Source organism: Sinohyriopsis cumingii, chromosome 7 (genome assembly GCF_028554795.1).
Source record: "Sinohyriopsis cumingii isolate HCF-2022 chromosome 7, ASM2855479v2, whole genome shotgun sequence".
Classification (NCBI taxonomy): Eukaryota; Metazoa; Mollusca; class Bivalvia; order Unionida; family Unionidae; genus Sinohyriopsis; species Sinohyriopsis cumingii.
Genome location: NC_142967.1, coordinates 73,766,335 through 73,792,076, shown reverse-complemented (window position 1 = coordinate 73,792,076; position 25,742 = coordinate 73,766,335). Strand labels below are relative to the sequence as shown.

Here is a 25,742-nt window from a genome sequence, read left to right as displayed (position 1 = left end):
CCACACAATGAGTTAACTTTTCTTGGTAGGATACATCACTGCCACACAATGCTGTATTGCATGTTTTTAACAATTTGTATCTGGATTACAGCAGCAAATGAGCATGGAATATGAAAATATTCTTTAAAGATTAACCAATCCAAAGTCACACATATGATGGGTTTTATCTCTTCTGGAGAGTTAACAAGAACTGGAAAAAATGATTGTTTATGCTATGGCAGATCAGGATCATTTTTTTCAAAATCAGTTTGTTTTTACATATAAGCAAGTATATATAATATACACAAAACCACTAAACAAAGTATTTTATTATGTAAAATCTTATTATAATTTGGTTCTTATCAGCAAAGAATATTTGATAAGTAAATTAAGCAGCAATGATAAAACCACAGTTAATTTAATGGTATTTATCATCTTACCATTATAATTTGGTTCTTATCAGCAAAGAATATTTGATAAGTAAATTAAGCAGCAATGATAAAGCCACAGTTAATTTAATGGTATTTATCATCTTACCATTATAATTTGGTTCTTATCAGCAAAGAATATTTGATAAGTAAATTAAGCAGCAGTGATAAAGCCACAGTTAATTTAATGGTATTTATCATCTTACCCAAGTAATATGAAGATGAGGTGGTGGGGTGTTTATAGAGATTTACCTTCAAGCATACAACTCTCTTACTTCAACTATACTGTTCAAATTCATTAGAGTGTCTTAATTGATCCAAATGTTCCAATGTTAAAAGAGCCTCAAAAAACTGTACAAATAAACTATGTTGATCTTTGCTGGCATCTGATACACCATCAACAATGTAATCTGGAACAAGAATAATCCCTGCCCGCAGGTGGTCAAGAATCTTGGACCTCTGAGATTGAAACTTTTCTGCATGTACCCTAAGGTCTGCTTTGCTACAACCTTTGACTGGAAAAATAAAAAGAATAGATCTTAATGCAAGTGCCCATTTCATAAAAGATTAACAAACAAAGTTGAAAATTTCTGTACTTCCTAGATTCTGATGCACATAAAAGATTGAAAATGCAAGTTTCATAAATTTTATACAAATATAGATAACGATTTACTTCATGATCTCTTGTAAACCATAAAACAATTTTAGCTCTTTAATTACAATTGGATGTCTTTAATGTTGCACATAGTGTATAGCAGGTATTGGGATGTTCCTAATTTTCCATTTTTGTTACCTAATGGCATAGTAATTATCAAGGGCATGTTAGTTGTCAAGGGCATGGTAATTATCTTCAAAAAAGAAAACTTTAAATGCTTATTTTATGATCACATGGCCATGTTATTTTTCATCATTGACTGTTGTTCTTGTTTTACTGTTGTAAAAAATATGAGAGTAGTTGCTTTTCAGTTAAATATGATCATATTTTGTATTTCCACATTTTCTTCATCTATCCAAGGTTGCTTGTGGCAATAATGCTCTTGAAGGAAACTGAATGCATGGTTTGGTACGTTGACAAACTTGAAATCTTACCCTAGTATTCATAGTCGTTAATTTTGTTACTAATATTACTAGGATCTTCTTTTATGCAACCTTTAAAGCCTCATTAGCGCCATTATGTGTAAAAAGTTGTAAATACCAAATTGTCTGAATAATACTAAATCTTGAAAGATATTGGTCCTATACACCAAAACATGTCTTTAAAAAATCATTGACAGCTTCATCATATTTTGAGCTTAGTAATTTCTCCCTCAAATCAAGAAATGCGACCATTTTTCATGTGTACAAGTAAATCCAATCTTGTTTGGTGACATTTGTGGGTCAATCGTTTTCATTAGAAAGCTGGAACACCTTAGTTGATGATGTCAGCTTTGTAAACATAAGATGCCAACACCACTCTTTGTCTGATATGGTAGATACACCTTACGTGACATTTTAGTTTATTGGGATACTCACCCAAAAATGCAATTTAGAATTTTCTAATCAATTTAATATGAACTTGGTGAAATCAAAGGACCCTGACATATATTTTCAAGAAACTGCCTTTCCTGGGTACCATGTATATTGACAAGAATTTAGCAATTGCGAGTTGCTGTAACACTACCTCTCCCTTTTGACTCGATTATTGTTTGTTTATGCATTATTGCATTTGACATTTTATATCAGTGCACTGGTAATTACATTTTTACTCTGCTTTGAAATTGTAAAAACCTAACTCATTAAAATGTAATCCCAGTATGACAACACAATGAACAAACAATACGGTTCGATTCTACGCTCGCAATTAGGCTACTGAACTTATTTACATAGTGGTGCCACTTCATGTACAATGTAGGTTTGATTAATTGCTGAATTAAGTACATCTGTTGGAGTCGAATCATGGGCACCAATGCGCTATACTTTGATGATATCCCCAAAATACAATAATGAAGGTTCGGAAATAATGCTTCGAAAATTATGCTAATAATTTAAAAGCTGAGTTGTAATTTGCTTTGATTAAGGTATTTTTTTAAAAATTATTTGGCTTATATGCGAGTATATAAGGTAAATATGTTTAATTCTAAATTTGGATGCTGCATCTTTAATTCTTCATCCCATCAAATCTTGGCACTACAGGGTTGAAGCAATCTTTAAAATTCCATTACTTTTTTTAACCAATTTCAAGAATACTTACTACATAAATTTATAAAGTCTAATATTTACATAACACTTAAATTTAACACAAAAACCTATTTTACAGCTGGCTTTGGGCATACTTCATCCTATTGAATAGGTCATTCTCTTCTGAGTACTGCGAATACAATGATTTCAAAAATGGTGGTAAGATCCCTGGACGTAGTCTTACTGTGATGTTTTAGGGGAACCTACTCTATAAAATCCATTATCAAAGCTACGTAAGTTGGTAAAACTTTTGTGTTGGCAAAAGAAAATGCAACCAGATAATATAAAATAACCAAATTCCATGATTTTTCCAAAACATTGAATCACTTATGAAAATTTCAAAACTTTTCAAAGCCCACGAAGTGCTTATCTGTAATTTACAAACTTTTCTAGGATTTCCATAATTGCATGAACCCTGCACTAAGAATAAGAGAAGACGATTAAGTTTTTTGCTTTTTTCACCCTAATAAATAAAAACTTTTCTATGCATTCCCTGACATCTTGACATGAGTTATGCCCCCTGATTGCCTATCCTCATTTTGGTTTCCACAGGAAAACTTTATCAACTAAATTTGTTGGATTTCAGTCAAATCTGGTATGCAACTTTATATAAAAGAGATTTCAGATGAGTTTAATTTCCAATGATTCACAACATCACTGGCATGAGTTACACTCCCTTATTGTACATCCTCCTAACTCGTGCTTCTTGGACTTAACAAAGGCTTGTTGGATTTCTATCCAGACTGATTTGCAGCTTTATACTAATAATATTTTGAGTTAATTTGATTTCAAGCATAATTTTCTGGAATTATGGCCATTGATTGTCAGCCAGACTTTAGTTTCTGCAGGAATACTTCACATAGGATTGTTGGAGTTTTTACCAACTTTAGTATAGTTTCATGCTGACAAGACTTTGAATGAGTTGAAGAAAGAGTTATGACCTCTGATTGCCCATCCTCACAACTTAATTCTCTACAGAATAACTTTACTACAAAGTTTTGGATTTCAATCAAACCTTCATACTGACAAGACCCTAAATTAGCAGAATTCCTGTATTCCACTTAATCATCTAGCAAAGTTTGGGACCCTAAATGACCATTCTGTTATATTTTGTTACTTGGTTCAAGGCCATGTCAAATCAACTGTATCAAGTGAGACACTCTGTGATGCACCCATCACTAATAGCTCTATTTACCTTTGAGTTGTGCCATGTGCTTAGCTACTAGCTTCCTGAGTACTTGATCAGACTGGTGCACTATACTTTCTGAGCACAATCTTCTAGAATGGTTTTGTTGCTCCACATCAACCAGGGGTAAACTCTGGACAGGTTCAAGTCTAGCTTTATGAACAAGGTCCTGAATCTGACATCTGTGTAAATAAAGTTTGCCCAGAGAATTTCAGGAAATTTAAATAAAGAGTGCATATATAAAGATTCCACTGTACACAGTATCTAGCCTGCCAGGATTCTAAGACACTGGTCTGGCTTCAAAATTTACACCATCATGTCCAATAACACTGAAATCAACTGATCTAATGCCAGCTATAAATCAATGTCTCTTTGTGGTATGGAATGGTGGGAATAGCAACAAGGCATAGCTGTCATTGGGATTTATACATTTAACCGTAGCAATATCTCTTTTTGGTATGGAATGGTGGGAATAGCAACAAGGCATAGCTGTCAATGGGATTTATACATTTAACCATAGCAATGTCTCTTTGTGGTATGGAATGGTGGGAATAGCAACAAGGCATAGCTGTCAATGGGATTTATACATTTAACCTTAGCAATGTCTCTTTGTGGTATGGAATGGTGGGAATAGCAACAAGGCATAGCTGTCAATGGGATTTATACATTTAACCTCAGCAATGTCTCTTTGTGGTATGGAATGTGGGAATAGCAACAAGGCATAGTGTCAATGGGATTTATACATTTAACCTTAGCAATGTCTCTTTGTGGTATGGAATGGTGGGAATAGCAACAAGGCATAGTGTCAATGGGATTTATACATTTAACCTTAGCAATGTCTCTTTGTGGTATGGAATGGTGGGAATAGCAACAAGGTATAGCTGTCAATGGGATTTATACATTTACCTGAGCAATGTCTCTTTGTGGTATGGAATGGTGGGAATAGCAACAAGGCATAGTGTCAATGGGATTTATACATTCAACCTTAGCAATGTCTCTTTGTGGTATGGAATGGTGGGAATAGCAACAAGGCATAGTGTCAATGGGATTTATACATTTAACGTTAGCAATGTCTCTTTGTGGTATGGAATGGTGGGAATAGCAACAAGGCATAGTGTCAATGGAATTTATACATTTAACCTGAGCAATGTCTCTTTGTGGTATGGAATGGTGGGAATAGCAACAAGGCATAGCTGTCAATGGGATTTATACATTTTACCTTAGCAATGTCTCTTTGTGGTATGGAATGGTGGGAATAGCAACAAGGCACAGTGTCAATGGGATTTATACATTTAACCTTAGCAATGTCTCTTTGTGGTATGGAATGGTGGGAATAGCAACAAGGCATAGTGTCAATGGGATTTATACATTTAACCTTAGCAATGTCTCTTTGTGGTATGGAATGGTGGGAATAGCAACAAGGCATAGTGTCAATGGGATTTATACATTTAACCTTAGCAATGTCTCTTTGTGGTATGGAATGGTGGGAATAGCAACAAGGCATATCTGTCAATGGTTTTTATATATTTAACCTTAGCAATGTCTCTTTGTGGTATGGAATGGTGGGAATAGCAACAAGGCATAGCTGTCAATGGGATTTATACATTTAACCTTAGTAATGTCTCTTTGTGGTATGGAATGGTGGGAATAGCAACAAGGCATAGCTGTCAATGGGATTTATACATTTAACCTCAGCAATGTCTCTTTGTGGTATGGAATGTGGGAATAGCAACAAGGCACAGTGTCAATGGGATTTATACATTTAACCTTAGCAATGTCTCTTTGTGGTATGGAATGGTGGGAATAGCAACAAGGCATAGTGTCAATGGGATTTATACATTTAACCTTAGCAATGTCTCTTTGTGGTATGGAATGGTGGGAATAGCAACAAGGCATAGCTGTCAGTGGGATTTATACATTTAACCTTAGCAATGTCTCTTTGTGGTATGGAATGGTGGGAATAGCAACAAGGCATAGCTGTCAATGGGATTTATACATTTACCTGAGCAATGTCTCTTTGTGGTATGGAATGGTGGGAATAGCAACAAGGCATAGCTGTCAATGGAATTTATACATTTAACCTTAGCAATGTCTCTTTGTGGTATGGAATGGTGGGAATAGCAACAAGGCATAGCAGTCAATGGGATTTATACATTTAACCTTAGCAATGTCTCTTTGTGGTATGGAATGGTGGGAATAGCAACAAGGCATAGTGTCAATGGGATTTATACATTTAATCTTAGCAATGTCTCTTTGTGGTATGGAATGGTGGGAATAGCAACAAGGCATAGTGTCAATGGGATTTATACATTTACCTGAGCAATGTCTCTTTGTGGTATGGAATGGTGGGAATAGCAACAAGGCATATCTGTCAATGGTTTTTATATATTTAACCTTAGCAATGTCTCTTTGTGGTATGGAATGGTGGGAATAGCAACAAGGCATAGTGTCAATGGGATTTATACATTTAACCTTAGCAATGTCTCTTTGTGATATGGAATGGTGGGAATAGCAACATGGCATAGTGTTAATGGGATTTATACAATTAATATATTAAGCAATATCTTCATGTGGCACGGAGTGGCAGCCTTCTTCATGTTTATAACACAGACTCATATGTAATGTCTCTTTAAAAAAAAGCAAAGACTAAGCTTTAAATTGACATTAAGTAGTGCGTATCCTCTATGTATTTTACAAAGTTAAGTTCATAAAATAAATTATTAAAAAACTGAAACCATTTCAGTAAATTTAACTAGCAAACAGATAGATTTAACGTTAAAAGTTGTGACAAGTTTCACACTTATCCAAAAGTGGGATCAGGTGACTAACAACTTTCACCAACAAAAAAAAAGACAAAGAAAAATCACTTTAGATTTGCCTTCATAAGCATGTAATCCTCCACTGCAAGCCCAAAAATTAAAAAGATATAGTTTTTTTTATATAAATTGCAATAATTACAAAGAAATCTAATCAAGTTATATACATACCAATATGCACATGAAATTTCATTTCTCTACCTCAAATGGTTTATACTATCTTGTGCTAAGAAATGACTTAATCCATAAAGTTCAGAAATGTATAGAAAAAAAAAGAAAAATCTGCTTTAATGGCATAAAAATATAATCAGACTATATACATTGCAATTTAATCAACTATATACACTGTAATCTAATCAGGTTATATACACTGTAATCTAATCAGGTTATATACACTGTAATCTAATCAGATTATATACATTTTAATCTAATCATTTCAATACATTGTAATCTATCAGATTATACAAACTGAATCTAACTAAATTATATACATTTTAATATAAATACATTATATACATTTTAATATAAATACAAGACAGAGCAGATCACACATTTGCAAGATGGAAACAAAACAGTTGCACAGGAAATATTCACAACAAACAGATTGACAACAAACCTTGCAACCAGAGTTGAGCCATACACAGAAATGATGATTAGACCAATCAGAGTTGAGCCATACACAGAAATGATGATTAGACCAATCAGAGTTGAGCCATACACAGAAATAATGATTAGACCAATCAGAGTTGAGCCATACACAGAAATAATGATTAGACCAATCAGAGTTGAGCCATACACAGAAATGATGATTGGACCAATCAGAGTTGAGCCATACACAGAAATGATGATTAGACCAATCAGAGTTGAGCCATACACAGAAATGATGATTAGACCAATCAGAGTTGAGCCATACATAGAAATGATGATTAGACCAATCAGAACCAAATTAAATTATCAGTACTAAGATGGCTATCAGAAATATGACCCCAACAATGTTACTGTAATACCAACAATATTTGTGACAAAGACAAAACACAGAAATAATACTGATACAGAATGCAGAAAATAAGTATTACAAAAAACAGTTTTGTATTAAACTAGAAACTATGAACTACTAAAAGAAGCAAAAAGAAATAAATGGACAACTGCATATAAATGAACATTCTATAATATACACAGAATGATTGGACTACCAATCACAACCAAATGAATTACAGATGGAAAAGAGGTGTTCTGTCATGCAAGTCTGCTCCAACTTGTAAATGAAGTCACACAAAATCAAGAGGAGGAGTAACAACACATGAAAACTGTTGAGGCAGACCAAAACAATTAAAGACACAAACTGCTTTTAATGGCTAGCCCTGAGACCAGCCTGACTCAATACCATTTGACAGATCTAAAATAACTGACAAAGGAAACTGCCACAGACCACAGTCAGACCATCGCAGAATTTATCAGCTAAATATATATTATGAATCCATTCTAGTTCAATTAGACAGAGATTCTAATAAATTAGTGAATCAGTTGGACTAATTATGACTGAACCAAATCATTAGTATACATGGTCAATAATTTTCATAAAATTCAATAATTTTGGACAAAGAGTGATTCTAGATGTCAACCAGCCAGTGACCAACATTTTCATGTTTGATTATTTGAAGGAAGTCTTATGTGATCATTTATTCATATTGAAAAGCAGTGTCAATTCAGATATTCCTAGCACATTTAAAATATGAGTGATACATCATTCATGTTTCATCACTGATTTCTGCAGTTCTAAATGTAGCAAATCTTGTTTTCAATACTGTTCAATTTTTTTAATAGAGCTATCTCTTAAAGAAAAAAGGAATATAGTATCAATAGATTCATTAGCATATTGTCAGTAAACTATTTCTATGTATAACCATCAGTACTTCTGGAGCACACAGACTTCCATGTATACACATCATCACTTTTGGAGCACAAACAGACTTCCATGTATACACATCATCACTTTTGGAGCACACAGACTTCCATGTATGCACATCATCACTTTAGAAGCACAAACAGACTTCCATGTATACACATCAGCACTTTTGGAGCACACAGACTTCCATGTATACACATCATCACTTTAGGAGCACAAAGACTTCCATATATACACATCATCACTTAGGAGCACAGACTTCCATGTATACACATAGTCGCTTTAGGAGCACAAAGACTTCCATGTATACACATCATCACTTTTTTAGGAGCACACAGACTTCCATGTAAACACATCATCACTCTAGGATCACATACACTTCCATGTATACACATCTTCACTTTAGGAGCACACCCACTTCCATGTACACACATCACTTTAGGAACACACACAATGTGTCAGGTACTGGCAGTCATAAACAGCTTCAACATTAACGGTGTTTATAAATCTACCCCTAGCCCATATAATGGATTATACAAGTGTGGAAGCAAATGTCAATATAAATATCCAATAAAGCCCCTTCGGCAATAACATTTACTTACACATCCATATGCTGTTCTGCTTTAACTGTTATAGAAAATTTTTCCCATCTATTATTGAGTGGATCAGGTGGTTCTATCTTTGTTGCCATGGTAATGATGACATTGTTTGGCACTTTAGCTTCTCGCTGACTATTTCTAACACAGGCTACTTCCACATCACAGCTATGATAAATTTGACAAAAAGCTGAATTATCTGTCAACAAAAAAGTAAGAAGTATATATTAAATGTCAGCCAACACAAAAAACCACCACAAATAACTCCAAATTGCACCACCCCTCTCCCGGAATGATTAGTAACCACTCCCATTCAATTTCACCACTTCAGCAGCATAAACATTATGCATATCTCCAATGGACAAAAAAAATTGAAAAAGTTATTGCATTATCTGAAGAAAACAGCTTCAAAACTAGCAAAACAAGTTTTTAATCACTACAAACTGATCATTTAACCCATAAATGTCCATGAGTTTTTAATCACTACAAACTGATCATTTAACCCATAAATGTCCATGACTTTTTAATCACTACAAACTGATCATTTAACCCATAAATGTCCATGACTTTTTAATCACTACAAACTGATCATTTAACCCATAAATGTCCATGACTTTTTAATCACTACAAACTGATCATTTAACCCAATCTCAATATGAACAAGCTGCTGCAAGCAGATTTCTGTTAACACACACATAAAAACAAATAAATAACTGGAACCTATGCCAGTGGTTGGGGATATCAATGTAAACTGTGTTTTATTATATTTTATACATCATCTGTCTCATTAGTTTATTGTCTTCAGTATAACATGGCATTCATTGAAATCTAAAAATCACCCCACCGGTTATAAACTTCCAAAACCTTCCATCCAGGTTGTTCTTGGTATTTAAGCATTCTATACATGTCTTTATGATCTCTTGATCACATAATTCCTGCAAAGTTTCCTTCTTAACTTTGTCTGAGTTCTAAGCTTTCAACTTAAGGGGCCATAATTCATTTTTTTTTTTTTTACCAATCCTTCATAACAGGCATTTAGATTGGTTAAAAGTGCATCATGTGATACAGAAAACTAGAAGTTATTATAGAAGTGAACTATTTATGTATTCATGAACCCTTCTTATGCTCTTGAACAATAGTTGTAAACAACAGAAAAAATACACTTCTGCTGTTTATAGTAAGAGAGTACTTACTATTTTTATAACTATGTGTAAGTGTAATCAAAAGAATAGTACTTCGTATTTTACAGAATTTATGAAATCATGAAGCTTGTAAATTGTGAATTCATTTTTCAAGAATCCTGTAAAACATCAATTCTTATATATATCTATGGGCATCCTTCTGTATCTCAAGCCCTACATCATGTCAATGTAATGTATTCAAATTTAGCAAAGTGATGGGTTGATGTTTCTTTTCTAACTAAAGATATCAAGTTTTTAATAATTATGCTTCAATAATTTAAGTGGTCAATATTCAATATTGATTACACATTTGTTTGGCCATCAGAAATAAGTGACAGAGAATTTCTAACAGTTCAATTGACCATTACAATTACTGATCTGCCCATTACAATTAACTGGATCTGCCCATTACAATAACTGGATCTGCCCATTACAATAACTGGATCTGTCCATTACAATCACTGGATCTCCCTATAACAATTACTGGATCTGCCCATTACAATTACTGGACTTGCCCATTACTATAAAACCAATGTTATGAATAATTTTTTGAAGAAAAATGAAATTCGGCTGAATTAATTTTCACTTACATTCAAAAGGAAGTGGTGGGCAGGAATAATGAAGTAATATTCTGTACATTTAGAGTCTGCCTATGAAGGACTCAGGGTACTAATTCAGTTCCCATTGTAAACCTATGCAAACACCATAATATTAAAAATTCAATAACTTCAAATTGGTGAGTGCTCATGATCAAACCTATATTTATCAGTATAGATGAAACCTGGATGTCAGCTTCTGTGTAGAGGAAAGGATATGAGCCGCTGCATTTTCTGGACCTGCATGTGTTTGAAACATGTGCTTTCAATTCCGCACCAAAGAGTCAGGTGCTAATTTTAGTAATGAGTGTTCCAAACTCAATGCTGCTAAAGGACTGAAATTCCATCAATAAAACAATGTCTCTATTTTTTTTCTTACAACTAGGATAAGCTCTCAAAAGATTCTTTTTCCTAAAACATAACTTACATTATTAACCAATCCTGGTCAGCCAAAACCCATATATACTCTATTTTATGTTCACCCATTTCCAGGCTGGTTCCCATATTTCCATACCATTAGTACTGTGTGTCCTGAAGGTGAGACAGTCCCACTAGCTTGGAATATACTGTAAGTAATATTTAACCCACATTCCAGTTGAATACACCAAGGAAACAAAAACAAGAGCCCAAGCTGACCTGATATCAATCACCTGGCATACATTCATGCAAAAGGCATCTGTAGTAATAAGCCAGGTGCCTTGGGATGAACTAAATGATATATTGGCATCAATGGTATCAAAGCAAAAGTACCTATCACATCTGGTAAGGCAGTTTTGGAAAGATAGCCATTAAATGATTTTGTTATCATTAGCATGTGTGTGTGTGACCTGGATTTTTAACTTAGCTTTAACAATGTAGCATGATGTCCCACCCAGGCTGACCAGTCCTAACACTAACCTCTTAATGCTGAGCACCAAGCGAGGCAGCTGTTAGTACCATTCTTGTAAGTCTTTGGTATGACTTGGCCGGGGATTGAACCCACAACCTCCTGCATCTGAGGTGGACGCTCTAACTACTAGGCCACCGGAGCGGTTTGTTATCATTAGCAAATATATCCACGGGAGATATAATATATCATTTGTGATGTAGGTTTTCCATTCAGTTGCTTTGGACCAAGTTCTATCAAAAATGTTTCAGGAGTCCTAATGAAGAAGTCAAAAACTGGATTTCCACCTGGTTACTAAGGAAGCCAGAACCATTGTACATTAAGTTATTTAAAAAAAATATTCCCACCAAGTTTAATCAAAACTGACTGAGCCATTCTGGAGAATAAGTTCAAAATACATTTTCTATATGGATGCTATGCAAGCCACAAAGCTTCCAGCCATGATATTCTGTTGCCAACAAAATTCTGATAGAGCAAATATCCCACTAAGTCTGATCAAAATTGGCAAATCAGTTCAGAAGAAGCTGAAAATAGGTATTCAGTATGGTTGCTATCGATGCAAAACCACTGACAGGATAGCACATTAAACAAAATTTGCAAAGATCATATCCTAACAAACATTCATTGTAAAGCACTAATGCGTTGTCCTTTTTCTGATCTAACATGTTTTAAAGCTTTAAAATAAACTCTCCTCTAACATCTCTATCATTTATCAATTTTGAGTTACATTTAAAATTGAAAAAACTTGTCTGTTTTCTTCTAACTTTGTCCCATTGCAGCTGTTATAAACAGAGTGTAATGACAGTTTTATAGTACAAGATGGTGGTACACTGTATCATAAAAAAAGAAATTGCCCAAATTTAATAACATTGTCATTTCAAAATGTAGCATCGCCTCCACTGCTATCAGGGCTGTACAAGTAATACATTTGCTTCACTAATCACAATGTGAGACAATCATTTCATAAACAAATATGGTTCAAGCAGACTGTAACTCTCAATGTCTTAGCCTACAGTGTCAAATGTCTAATCCAACAATGTCAAAGATATGCTAAAGTCAATGACTCTTAAATTTTGAAAAACCTAATAAATGCCTAAGGAATTAAATAATTGGTCAAAATTACTTGAAAATGTTTACCACACTCCTTACAGCACAGATTTTTACTGCACTCCTTATGGCACAGCACTTTTACTGCACTCCTTAAAGCACAGATTTTTACTGCACTCCTTATGGCAGAGCACTTTTACTGCACTCCTTATGGCAGAGCACTTTTACTGCACTCCTTACAGCAGATTTTTACTACACTCCTTATGGCACAGCACTTTTACTGCACTCCTTATGGCACATCACTTTTACTGCACTCCTTATGACACAACACTTTTACTGCACTCTTTATAGCAGATTTTTACTACACTCCTTATGGCACAGCACTTTTACTGCACTCCTTATGGCACAGTACTTTTACTGCACTCCTTATGGCACAACACTTTTACTGCACTTCTTAGACATAATTATTTTAATCCCTACCTATTATCCTGAACATACTCATATAGCTACATTTTATCTTAGATAATGATGAAATTTTATTATTACAAGAATGACAAGTTTATAAATTCTCTACATTCTATTCATATTAGAACCAACCTTCTTTGTTCACAAGAAGCAAGATAACTCACACTTCCTTGCAATCTGGTAGTACTGGTACCGCATACTTCTGTAATACATGTTGTCATCGATCACTATCAAAGCAGGTTTTGTCCAATCAGCTACCAAACTTGAAACAATCACTGCCATAAAACCATGCCATAATTCTTCATTAACATGAACTGGTTTTCTGATTGTATTCAAAATGTCTCTTTTGCTGGATGCAGTGAGGTCACTAACAAGATGGCTGACAAGTGTGTCAACACAACATAGTATGTCTTCTCGGAACTGCTTCCATGGGGATGGAACCTGAAAACATCAAATATATACATATACTACCGATTGGGTAAAGCAGCACAATGTCCTGCCAAATACAGTCTCCACCAAAGCCACATTCAAATCTTCCCACTGCATCAAAACAAAGAATGTCATATTTTCAAATCATCTCTTTACATTAGAAGCCTAAAAAAACCTTAAAACTGACAATTTAGTAATATCCCATATATAAGGGAAATGTTAATTGCATAGAATATGGAAAATATATTCTGTACACTTGGCTAACCAATCACACTGGATTCTGTACAGTTTGCTAACCAGTCATATTGGATTCTGTACAGATGGCTAATCAGACACACTGGATTCTGTGCAGATGGCTAACCAGTCACATTGGTATAAATGAGGTTAATGAATGGGCTGATAAAGCTGCCAAACCTATCCTGCTGTCACCCATTTCTGAACAGAAGATTCCAAATACCAATTTGTAGATATATTGGCTGTCCGAGGGGCACAATTTTCATTTAGGACTGACTAGACCATGGGATGAATGTACCTGTGTAATGTTTCATGGCAATTCTCCATCTAGTTTACGGAGATCTTGGAAACGCTTAATTACGTGTATTTGGATGCCAATTTTTTATATGGGATGCAGAAAATCACTGAGGCAGGAGTCCTCCGTATGCATATAATAGGTGTGTGGCAAAATTCAAAAGACTTGCGAGTCCTGCTTCAACCACCTGCTTTGTGGGAAAAATATGTTGATCAATTAGCTGTGCTGATATTTACAATGACAGAATTCAGTGACTGAAAGACCCCTTGATACATACATGTTGCCAGTTTATAAGAGTACGTAAAAAAGAACATGAAGCAATAGCCAGGCGGCAAGTTCAAAGGCTTTGCCTGGCAGCCGGGTGGGAAAATGTATTGATATTTACAGTGATTGAATTCAGAGGCAGAAAGACCCAGAGATATACATGTGGTCATTTATAAAAGTACATCAAATAAACAACTTTAGCTTTCGTTATTGTGTTCATTTCTGAATGTAGCAGAATAAACAATGCAAGTGACCTCAGAATCAAGACATGTTGAGACTTTGACAAAATGCCATTTGTAAGTGGGTGACAAGGCACCTAAAAATGTAAACTTCGCCTTCTTCTGTTAGGAAAGCGAAAACGACTTCACCCTGTGACTTTGTAAGAGGTACATTGACTGACCATACTATTTTTTTTTTTTAATGCCCCTTGCCTCAGCCCGGTTAGTTCAAGTGTTGTAGCGAAATGTATTCATCAAGGCATCAGTAGCTAGGCCTAGTTTTTATATCAATTACGTTGACAAACAAACTCTTGCCCATTCACAGCATTATGTTTTGATAGCTGACTGACCATTAACCCTTTTCCGAGTAAGGTAGCAACTATCAATTTCTTGCATGCTATCCTTTGATGATAAAACATACAAACGTGTGTTTTAAGATCAGAATCGGTGATCTGGATATATATTAACTGCCTCTTATACACTATTTCGTCATAAAATTAGTTTGAAGCTGTAAGTGAATCAGTAGGCCTAACGGGAAATAATGGCGGACTTTGCTAAGACTGGGATGTACCAGTTTATTAGATTGTCTGTTTTCTTAAATCATTGGGCAAATATATTCAGAAAAAATATGCAAATCATTGAAACCAAAGCCGACGTATTATTTGATTAACGATTTAACTTTAAAATGCAAATTATGTAGGTCAGAAATGTATGGTTCAATGCTATGTTGTGGAATTCGCAAGATGCGCTTTAAGGTCTAAGCTGTTTTCCAACCTGGCATGTATTTGCGAAGATACTGGGGAAAAAAACAGCAAATCAGATACTATTAATTTGCCTAAAATTACTACAAGTATGTATACAAATAAATAAACCATAAATCTGCGATCCTGTCAATAGACTGTTGTAATGAAGCTATATTATAATTAGTGATTACATTACGAAAACCTCTCCATCTAAAAATAGATGCACTCATGTCTATGTTGATTCTGTAGGAAAGAAGGGACTGCAACTTTTGATGGTGGGACTCCTATTTTCACCAAAATGAGAGTCCTGGACTCCAAGTTTTACAATCCTAGTGAGACCTGTGAGTTTAGGATGAGTAGACCATTATAATAAACAGCTTCTAAGAATGAGACCTTCATAATGCCAGTCCAAAATTTAGTTTCATTGTGAGCTTTTAAAATGAACTGCATACCATCCAAATTTTCACACTATTAATCTATCAGAAACACTAATATTTCTTTCACTATTTGCACTGATGTCACTTTTAGAAGTTATCAAATGTGTCTAATTTAAAGTGAGCTGAAAAATTAGACTTCCATTTTTGCCTATATTTATATGTGCATATTCAAAAAAAAATTCATGAAATGTATAAGAAAAATTAGTCCATAAGGTACCCTTTCAAAAAAATTGCAATTAATTCATCGAGGCACATGATGTTGATGAAACACCACACCTTCTAACTCTAGATGAGCACCCTAGCCCTATTTCTGAGGTGTTGGAATACAAGAAAAAGCCAAGTTCTGTGGGAAAGTATCGGAACTCTGGCTACAAGCCTGTCCTGATTGAGCTACCAACTCGTTTGGTGAGGAAATCTAGATACCAATGGAACCAGTACTGTAGTTCTCCAGTTTGCTGGCATTAGAAACTGGATATGCCTCATATGAAGTCTTCCATGGGGAACTATCGAACCAAAACAAACCACCATCTTCCAACACATTGGTAGGGCTCTTAGAAAGGTACATTCAAGAAGATTTTGTATCAACCACTCATCAGAAATTCATAACAAATTAAAGTAAGCTATTATTATTCAGATCACCCTGGTAAAGACTCTGGATGAGGAAACTAGGCCAATGCAAAGAGACCAAAACTGAAAGGCCTCCTTTCCTCAAGAAAACCAAAGGAAGTCCCTGAAAGAGGTTAAGAACCACAGAAGACATCTTATCAGGGACAGAATCTAGTCATCATTTGTTAGGTCTGACAAGGCCTTGTCTGGCACTTACTGGGATGTCAGAAGTGGATGCAAGTCTCTAGAGACAAATGCTTCCCTCCTTTGGGAGGGTGCTGGAGTCCACAGACTTCCTTCAGTTTTATGAATGATATATGTTTATATGTATGTATCAGTGTTTAAAGGTACATCAACATATGGTGCCAATGAAAATTCAAGTTCTAAGGAAAAATGAAGAACTGTACAAAGTTTTACTTGTCCGTATAAATGTGTGTGTGTGTTTTATTTGGATTTTTAACATAGCTTTAACAATTTTCATTCATGTCACTACAATGTCTGCAGAGTGGCAGTTTATAGTGATGTCTAGCACTGGGGCATCATGCTGCAGACATGTAGCATGACGTCCCACCCAGTCACATTATCCTGACACCAGGCCAACCAGTCCTAACACTAACCTCTTAATGCTGAGCGCCAAGCGAAATAGCTGTTAGTACCATATTTAAAAGTCTTTGGTATGACTAGGCCAGGAATAGAACATACAACCTCCCACATCTGAGGTGGATGCTCTAACTACTAGGCCACTAGAGCGGTGTCCAAATAAATGTAAAAATGAAGTACAAGAATATAACCTATAGAAAGTAAAGATAATAAAATTAAGTAAAAAGTAGCCATACAAAAAAAAAAAATTTTTTTTTAATGTAAACTTGACTGTTTAGGTTGGAACTTCCACTCACCCAGTTTAGCTGGGACTGTATTTGGAATTATTCTTAGAGAAGGCAGGTGGCTTCCTGGTCCTGGTTGGGAATGATGATGTTGATGGGGACTCTTTAATGCGAACATCTCAAATGGGTTGGCAAACAATCTGATTCCATGGCTCGCTGGGCATAGACCAAAGTCCAATGTCTGGTACTAAATGACTGGTGATCAGTACCCCATGCCTGGTACATAGAGCCTGATGCCACAACCCAATGACTGGTGACTGACAAGTCAGGAAAGAAAGCTCATCTTGAGAATTCCATATCCAGGGTACTTGTCTACTCCAATGATCTACAATCCTTCATTGAGTGAGATGAAATGACTCAACCTTCCTTATGCCAAATACTCAGGACTTGCTCATAGATGCCAACTTCCTTACAGCAGGAAGTGCTACTGATCCTTTCTTCACCTGGCATGCTGGCAACTTCCTTACACCAATAATGCCATCGATCCCACCCAGAATCAATACTCTGGCAACTTCCTTATACTGTGAAGTGCCAGTGATCTGACTGCACTGGAGTATGTCCAATGGGGAAGGAGGGTAAGTGTTAGTTTTCTTCTACAGCTAAAGAAGCAGTGGTTCTGCCATTTCCCACACCTCTGTCCACAAGGCACAAAAAAGGCATTTGTCTGTGCATGATCGATTTATGACATGCAAAAAGGGCATTTGTCCATGCATGATCGATTTATGACACGCAACAGACCATCCCAAAAGCTCTTTTGGTCAAGTGCCAATCAGGTAGGGTGGTGTCCCAACGAGCCTTTTGATGGCTGCATTTGCCAATTTCTTTTGGCATGTTGAAAGGTGGAAAGAAAACTAAAAAAACTAAACAACCAGAACAACTTTAGCAGCTTAGGATCCCCTCAAAGATAAGTTTTAATTTTATTGCCAACCCAGGACTGAATCAAGCTGGTGACTAGGGCATAACCGACTTTTGATCCGGAAATCGGATTCCACCGGATAGTATGAACTTCCGATTAATCGGAGTCGGACAAGGCAGGAACGACAGATTCGGATAATAAAAATAATAAAGTTGAATTTCTATAGCATCGTGTCTAACACTGCGTGTCATTCGATAGTGCGTTAATAAAGTTAAATAAGAAGTCAGAAAAGTCCAATATGGTCAACACAACGGGATGAAACGATAATACTTGAGTTAGACCGAAAGATTTAAATTTATTAAAATATATAATACAGACCTACCCGTTTATGTCAACATCCTCAATAATGAAGGCATAATATTAAATACATTGACACATGCTAATGAGGTATTAAAAGAAAATGATTCTTACAATCGTAAATATAAATAAAGTTAATAAGGAAACTTTCACAGCACAATAAACTTGTTTCAATCACCGATCACTTTGGAAAATGCAAGAATCGATCAGATTTCATTGCTTTTATTTAAGTCGCTGCAAGAGGCCAACTTTATAGGACCAAACAAAAGCCTGTTTTATTTTTATTTGACCGCGGCATTAAAGCATGGCGGCAAGATCAACTAATTGTTGAATAAAGTACAGGATGGAACTGGCCGCTTGCCGACATAAATGATTAAGGCGGGAAAATTAAAGCGTGGCGGCAAGATCAACTAATTGTTGAACAAAGAATGGGTCGGAACTGGCAGCTGGTCGACATAAATGATTCAATATTCAAGACTCTTTAACTCGCATTTCTAAATTTATTATATTATAATATCTTTGCCAAAAAACAAGAACAATATCACAGGAAAATAAATACTTAGGGCGCCATAACACGTGGATTTCAGTTTGCAAGTTTTATTTGTAAAATCGTAAGTTTTTATAATTATTATGTATAACAATGTGATCGTAGAAAAAACGTTTATAATGTTTCAGTGCATTTTACAAAAATAAAAAATTTCATGGATTCTTTGTGGCTTTGAACTTCGTTGCATTTTGCTATAGTCCTGCCATATCCTTCCCCTTGTGACATCGGTGTGATATGCAAAACGTGTGTAACACGGTTTAAAAAGTTAATTTGAAAAACCTTTTAATTTAGCATTTCCAATTAATTGAATCGTATCCGGAATCGGAAAAATTTCATGCCCAAAATCCGGAATCAGAAATCAGTAGAAAAATGCTAATCGGTTATGCCCTACTGGTGACAATTATTTTTGCCAAGATGTCACTTTTGTAATTCATTTGAGTGATATTCACCCAAAGACTGATTTGAAAAGACACCCAATATAGCATGGCTTGGATTTGTACCAGTCTTGCTCCAACAACGGAGATCCCAGGTTCCTGAAGCACCCAGTCAGGTTTTAACATAAGAATGAACACTTCTTAAAAGTCCCATTATGCAGCAAATTCATAAAAATGGGCTGAAAAAAATATTAATTATCAGCTTAACCAATTACATAACGAACCACTGGATTGGATAGGTTAGTTTATGAGACAAGCTGACTTGATGAAAAGGGAATAATTTAAGTTACTGCTAACCTTAACTAGTGTTCCAACAGATACGTTGTGGAAAAACACACCAAGGAAAAGATATGAGCAAACCTGTCTGATGACTAAATTCCAAGGTGTTCCAAATGCAACACCTTCATTTTTTTGCACTGAATCAACAGTGAAAATAGATTTCATGATCATGTATAAAAAAATCTAATGAGTGACACATCTATAGCAATCAGAGCAAACTGTTTTTTTCTGTAAAGCCATAAAAAGTGCAGATGGACTGACTACCACATTTTGGGTGAAAATTTTAAAGCCAATCAGTACAAAATGCTTGCACAACAGAGTAGTATGCAGCTTAATGTAGCATGTACCCAAACATGACAGGGAATTAAAGATATTCAAGCTAAGAAATACGTTTTTAACTTAGCATGGTATTTCCTCATGATACCATCATACAATATATTCATGTCATGATTTGGTTTGGTGTTTTTTTTGTTACATCAACACAAGTTGGTTGTTTAGAGCTGAGGAAGTTGGAGTGAAGTGCCTTGCTCAAGGGCATACCAAGGTTGCTGACTCGTGCACACTAGTCTGACTGTAGGGTTCAAACCTGTACTATTTAGGATGTGTGTCCAGTATGCTAACCACTCAGCCACCACAGACCTGGTTCATGCCAAGGATGAATTCAAATAGCTGCCTCCAGGAAATCGCTGAGAATGATGCTAGGATTGAATATTTAGATCTTGTAAAATGTGCCTTTTTCAAATTCTTCACAGGGCACATGTAGAGATTGTTTTGACTACTGGTACATCAACACATGTAGAGATTGTTTTGACTACTGGTACATCAACACATGTAGAGATTGCTTTGACTACTGGTACATCACCATGATTACTGGTACATCACCATAACCAGACCTTTTTAACTCATTCTGTTAACAAGACCTAAAATAAATAAGCAGCAATGTAATCTTAAATTTCAAATCAAAAGAACATTCTGCTTCAAATCATACAAATATAGACAGTAATAACAATACTGATATTTTAAACAATACACATACATTATTGCAAGAAAATTATATTTACAATTCACTACTCCTTCAAGCTATCTCACTATGCCTTGTTCTATCTGGATGAAGAAGTGACTCCTCCCATTTTTCTGGCACTTGTTTGAGTTCTGCACCATACAGAATTGTAAACTCTTGGAAGTAAGTAAAACCCTCAAACCTTAAACTGTATCATTAAGGTAGTTTTGAGACCAATATCCAATGTCCTACCTGATAACAAAGTGAGATTAGATTCTTTGCCTTTAGGGTGGCCACAAAAGGAATTCAAGAATACAGAACACTACTTTACACAGATGCAAAAATACTCAGGTTAAGCAGAGGACAGACCAGGTGAAAAATGGACTAGCTCATAAAAAAAAAAACCAAGACAAATGGCCATAATGTTGGTATTAGTCACCTATTTCAATATGGATACCTGTATTTAAGATTACTATCTAATGTTATCAACAAAGTTATACAACAGATTTTCAGAATATAGAAATTTTTTAATTTTGTCATAAAGTATAATGAGGTGTATTCTGTATAATTCAATACTAGTTAACTTCAAGAGTAAAACACCAGCTTGGTGAACTTATTTTTCTAAAATCTGACTCCTAACTTACTTCTCTAGATTTTCCAATCACTCTGGAATTCTTTAACAGGAGAGGTGAACTTATCCCAAATTTTTTTTTATTCCAGTGTGATCTGTGCTTCACAAGATCATATATTTAACACATAAAAATTTCTTTTACCAAACTTTCATCAACTGCTGACTGAAGGATCATCTTTTCTGCCAACTCTTGTGGCATCAGCTCATCAAAGACCAATGCAAGAACATTTTCATTTATTAACTTCTTAACTAGCTCTTTTGTGTGGGTTGTCTTTCCACTTCCTGGCAGGCCACACAGCAAAAGGAGGCAGGGAATTGGTCGACCGGCCATTAAACAAGAGAAACCTGAAACAACAGAATTTAGGTGACAATTTTACATATAGAATATTTTATCTAACAATGTATTTATGCTGAACCATGCATCTTATAAAGGCTGTTATTTCCTGCTAATAAACTATTATAAGTGCTTACTATTCATACAGAAAAGATGGCACTCATAGTTAGTGGTACATGTATCTAATTTTCATAAACCACCCACCCACCACCACCCCGTCAATCTGTACGTGATCTAATTTTCATTACCTGTACTTATTGTCATTTTACATTCCATCCATTGCAGTCTAGTTTGAGTTTTATATTACATAATGATGACATTACTTTCTGTCATATTATACCAACTAAACTTGTATAGCAGAAAATCTACAACAGATGCCATCATGAACACATCACTGCATGATGGTAATTGGAGTCTTGATTCCTGGCTGTATTTTCAATGGTACCAATGTAACAAGTTCTTTTCTCTGACTCTGTTGTTACAATTTATGGCCTTAAAGTAATTAAAAGATATAAGTGTTATCAAACAAAAGATAAAATTCAACAATTTATTTCACTAGTATACAAAGTGAAAATTAAAAAGGAACTTACATTATTGTGAATTTAAATACCAAATAATCCTAAACGTTCTATCGCAAGTCTAAAAGTTTTAAATGTTGTGATAGAATTCCAAGAATCCTGAATGTGCTGATGTACCAAAAATCTTGATGTATCACAATGATGTAATCCAGAATGTCTTTTAATGAATTCTCAATAATCCCAAAACAGTGTTTTGTCAAAAAGTTTATAAGCACTTGTAATTCCAATGAATAATTTAGATAACTAATTCCTCTCACATTCTATTTATAAAGTATATTATAACTAAAAACAATTATGACTAATTCCACTAACTGATATTTATACTGGAATATAAAAAAATCCCTTGTACAGAAACTCTCACCTGACCTTTGACACAACAACATACCCAGGATGTGGGTCATTTTCCCCATCAAATTTGTAAGCAAGTTCGCTTCATTAAAATACCAAACTGGCAAACAAGGCCAGTCATTGAACTTAAATTCAAATAAACATGATGACAAAAATCAGATAGACAACAGAATTTCTCAGGGAACAACCATGGTCCTGAATCAAAATCCAAGTAAATATGTTGTTTACAGATGAAGAATTTCCTAAATCTACAACCATGAACAAAACTTTTCTATGAAAAATATATGGTTTACAAATGACCATTACAATTAAACGCATGCTACAGATATAAATAACACTAACCTGCAAAAATACTATAGAGATTCAAGAATGAACTACAAATAATTCAGACCCTCGACATAAATACACTGGCTACATTTGTCAATGGACAAAAATTATGATTATATTTGTGTGTGCGTGTGTGTGATTTGGATTCTAACACAGCTTTAACAATATTTCAGTCATATTGCTACGATGTCTGTAGTGTGGCAGTTTATAGTGTCTAGCAATGAGGCATTGTGCCAAAGACAGCATGTTGTCCCACACAGTCACAGTATCCTGACACCAGGTCGAACAGTCCTAACACTAACATCTTAATGCTGAGTGCCTATCGAGGCATCTGTTAGTACCATTTTTATAAGCCTTCGTATGACTCTGCCGAGGTTTGAAACACACATCATCTCACATCCAAGGTGGACGCTCTAACCACTAGGCCACCGGAGCAGTTTATATTTGTTACTTACAACATATAAGGTTCACCAGTTTCATCTCTTCAATCTAATTTTATTTATTGTACACATCTATATATCGCTGTACAATGTAATAAAACAAGGATAATGACATTAATAGCAGGGTTCTCAATTTCTGATGCTTAGAATTTAAATGTGCCCCATTTCTGAGACATAGAATTTAAAACCTGTGCATTTTTATTACTCAAGTAGCCTTAGATTGACACATCAGTCTTAATTACCCTTGATTTGCCTCTGGCTTCATTTCCTGCAGAGTGTGTGCTGTCCGTAACAAATTTTCTTGTGTGACAGAGTGACAGACAGTGATTGACATTTGCACAAATACTGTTGACACCCTATTGGCCAAAAATACATCATCTATGAAAAATCAAACTATACTCAATTAGACAAAACTGGAAAATATGGCAGCGAAGCCAGTTGTATGTGCACAAACTTTAATTATGTTTTATTGGCTTCAATCCGTATAACATTTAAAAACTTGCATGTTATTATGGATGCATCATCCAGTAAATCTATTCAAAAAGCTGTAATATCTGGTGGCAAATAAATAGAGTGCATCCACCTTTAGTTTATACAAACAGCATCGCAAATGATATTGCATCTGTAGCTCTGTGAATCAATATATAGAGTGCATCCACCTAAAGTTCATTATTCACAGCATCACAAATAATATCAGTGTCTGCAGCTCTGTGAATTTTCGTGTCAGCATCTTTAAATACATATTAAGTTACTTAATTCATTTTGTGCATAAACTATTCCAACACCATTTGTATCAACAAATGGTGTAACAATTGCTAGTCATTACATGCAGGGTGGTCTCTTCAAATCAAATTCTTCCATGCCACCATAATCTGTGGAATTGTTAATTTGTTTATTTATTATGATCAGCTTTTCTATTCAGCCAAAATGTAGTTGCCTCCCTTTGACTTCATTGCAGGATCAAAAATGGACTCTTCTAGAACTCGGGATGAACATGGCAGATTACATATAAACAAACAAGTCTTTTCCAGCATGTATCTAATGAATATTGTACTTATCTTAGATATACTACATGACCACAAATTATTACTTCTGCACCACCAGGTGATTTTAGGAAAATCTTGGGATTGTTGATGAGCACACTATTTTAAAATATACCCATGAATATCAGTTTCCAAACAATGGTTGTACCCCATGTTCTCAAATATACTCTATATCTTCTTAAAATTGCTATCACTGTAACAAATCAAATGGTTAACCAATTTGTCATCTGATAATGTCCAATGATGTTATGCAAGAGTTAGATCACATGATTACCGTATCTGTCAAGAACCAAGAGATCAAATCTATGATAGCAAATAAGAGTCAAAATGAAGTATGGAGTGTTGTTTTCTGGTGGCTTTTGCAACTGACAGGTATTGACTTTAAACCATTGTTTTACAAAGTGTATTACTTTTCATTATAATAATGGGAGTTGTTCAAAAGGATCAACACGTACTTTCATGCTCATGTTTGTGGTTGATTCTCAGCGACAACCCCGGCTCTACACTCCCCATCACAGGTGGTTACAGATATGTTTTACAGGTTACGGATGCATTTCTTTAATTCTCTCTGAAAAGTTTCTGTTGGAAGGCACAAGCAGAATTATTGCCATGGAAGTAGCAACAATTTTTCAAGTATAAGCAATCGTAAACATATATTTTCTGTATTACCACAATATCAGAGTAGCTCCTCTTGCACAACCTGGCATTACTCCTACAATGTAAGACGTAGCACATGTTGGTTTTGTTTTACTGCTATCTTAGTGTCTTACTATCCAAATAACGGCCTTGTATAGCGTGTTCCGATGTCGTTGACACCGGAATGAGTAGTCAAAGTTTAGTCATTTGGCAGCATATATAGACACTCTTCCACTAATTCATGTGTAATTAATATATTTACTGTGCTGTATGACTAAGAGTATTCCATGAATCAACTCGAGTAAGTCACAGGAAACTCCGAATAAGAGGTGTTCCCGGAACTAGAAATATACTTTTCAAGTGTATTTCACACAACTGGCAGCCCATATTGCACAGATAAAAGTCCCACTGCTTTTCGTCGTACTATACTTACTGTAATGTCTTTCTTCTTACTGAAGTAAATCCAGTCAAAATCAGGTGGTCCAGTCTTCAAACTCGTTTGCGCCATTTCCTTTTTTG

At 35.1% G+C, this 25,742-nt stretch overlaps 1 protein-coding gene across 4 annotated transcripts; it reads right to left on the bottom strand.

Moving 5' to 3' along the window:
- Positions 1–213: 213 nt before the first annotated feature.
- LOC149795520 (L-seryl-tRNA(Sec) kinase-like) lies at positions 214–25,742 on the bottom strand. Of its 4 annotated transcripts, none has more exons than XM_089965323.1 (6): positions 25,657–25,742; positions 21,660–21,862; positions 13,468–13,744; positions 9,135–9,327; positions 3,820–3,992; positions 214–922 (listed from the first exon to the last, which is right to left on the bottom strand). In XM_089965323.1, the coding sequence occupies exons 2-6, from the start codon at positions 21,846–21,848 to the stop codon at positions 684–686; spliced, it is 1,071 nt and encodes a 356-aa protein (XP_089821449.1). In that variant the 5' UTR covers positions 21,849–21,862; positions 25,657–25,742; the 3' UTR covers positions 214–683. The 4 variants fall into 4 exon arrangements, with proteins under 4 accessions (XP_089821449.1, XP_089821452.1, XP_089821451.1 ...); XM_089965326.1 differs by lacking the exon at positions 25,657–25,742 and adding an exon at positions 25,486–25,638; XM_089965325.1 differs by lacking the exon at positions 25,657–25,742 and adding an exon at positions 25,257–25,443.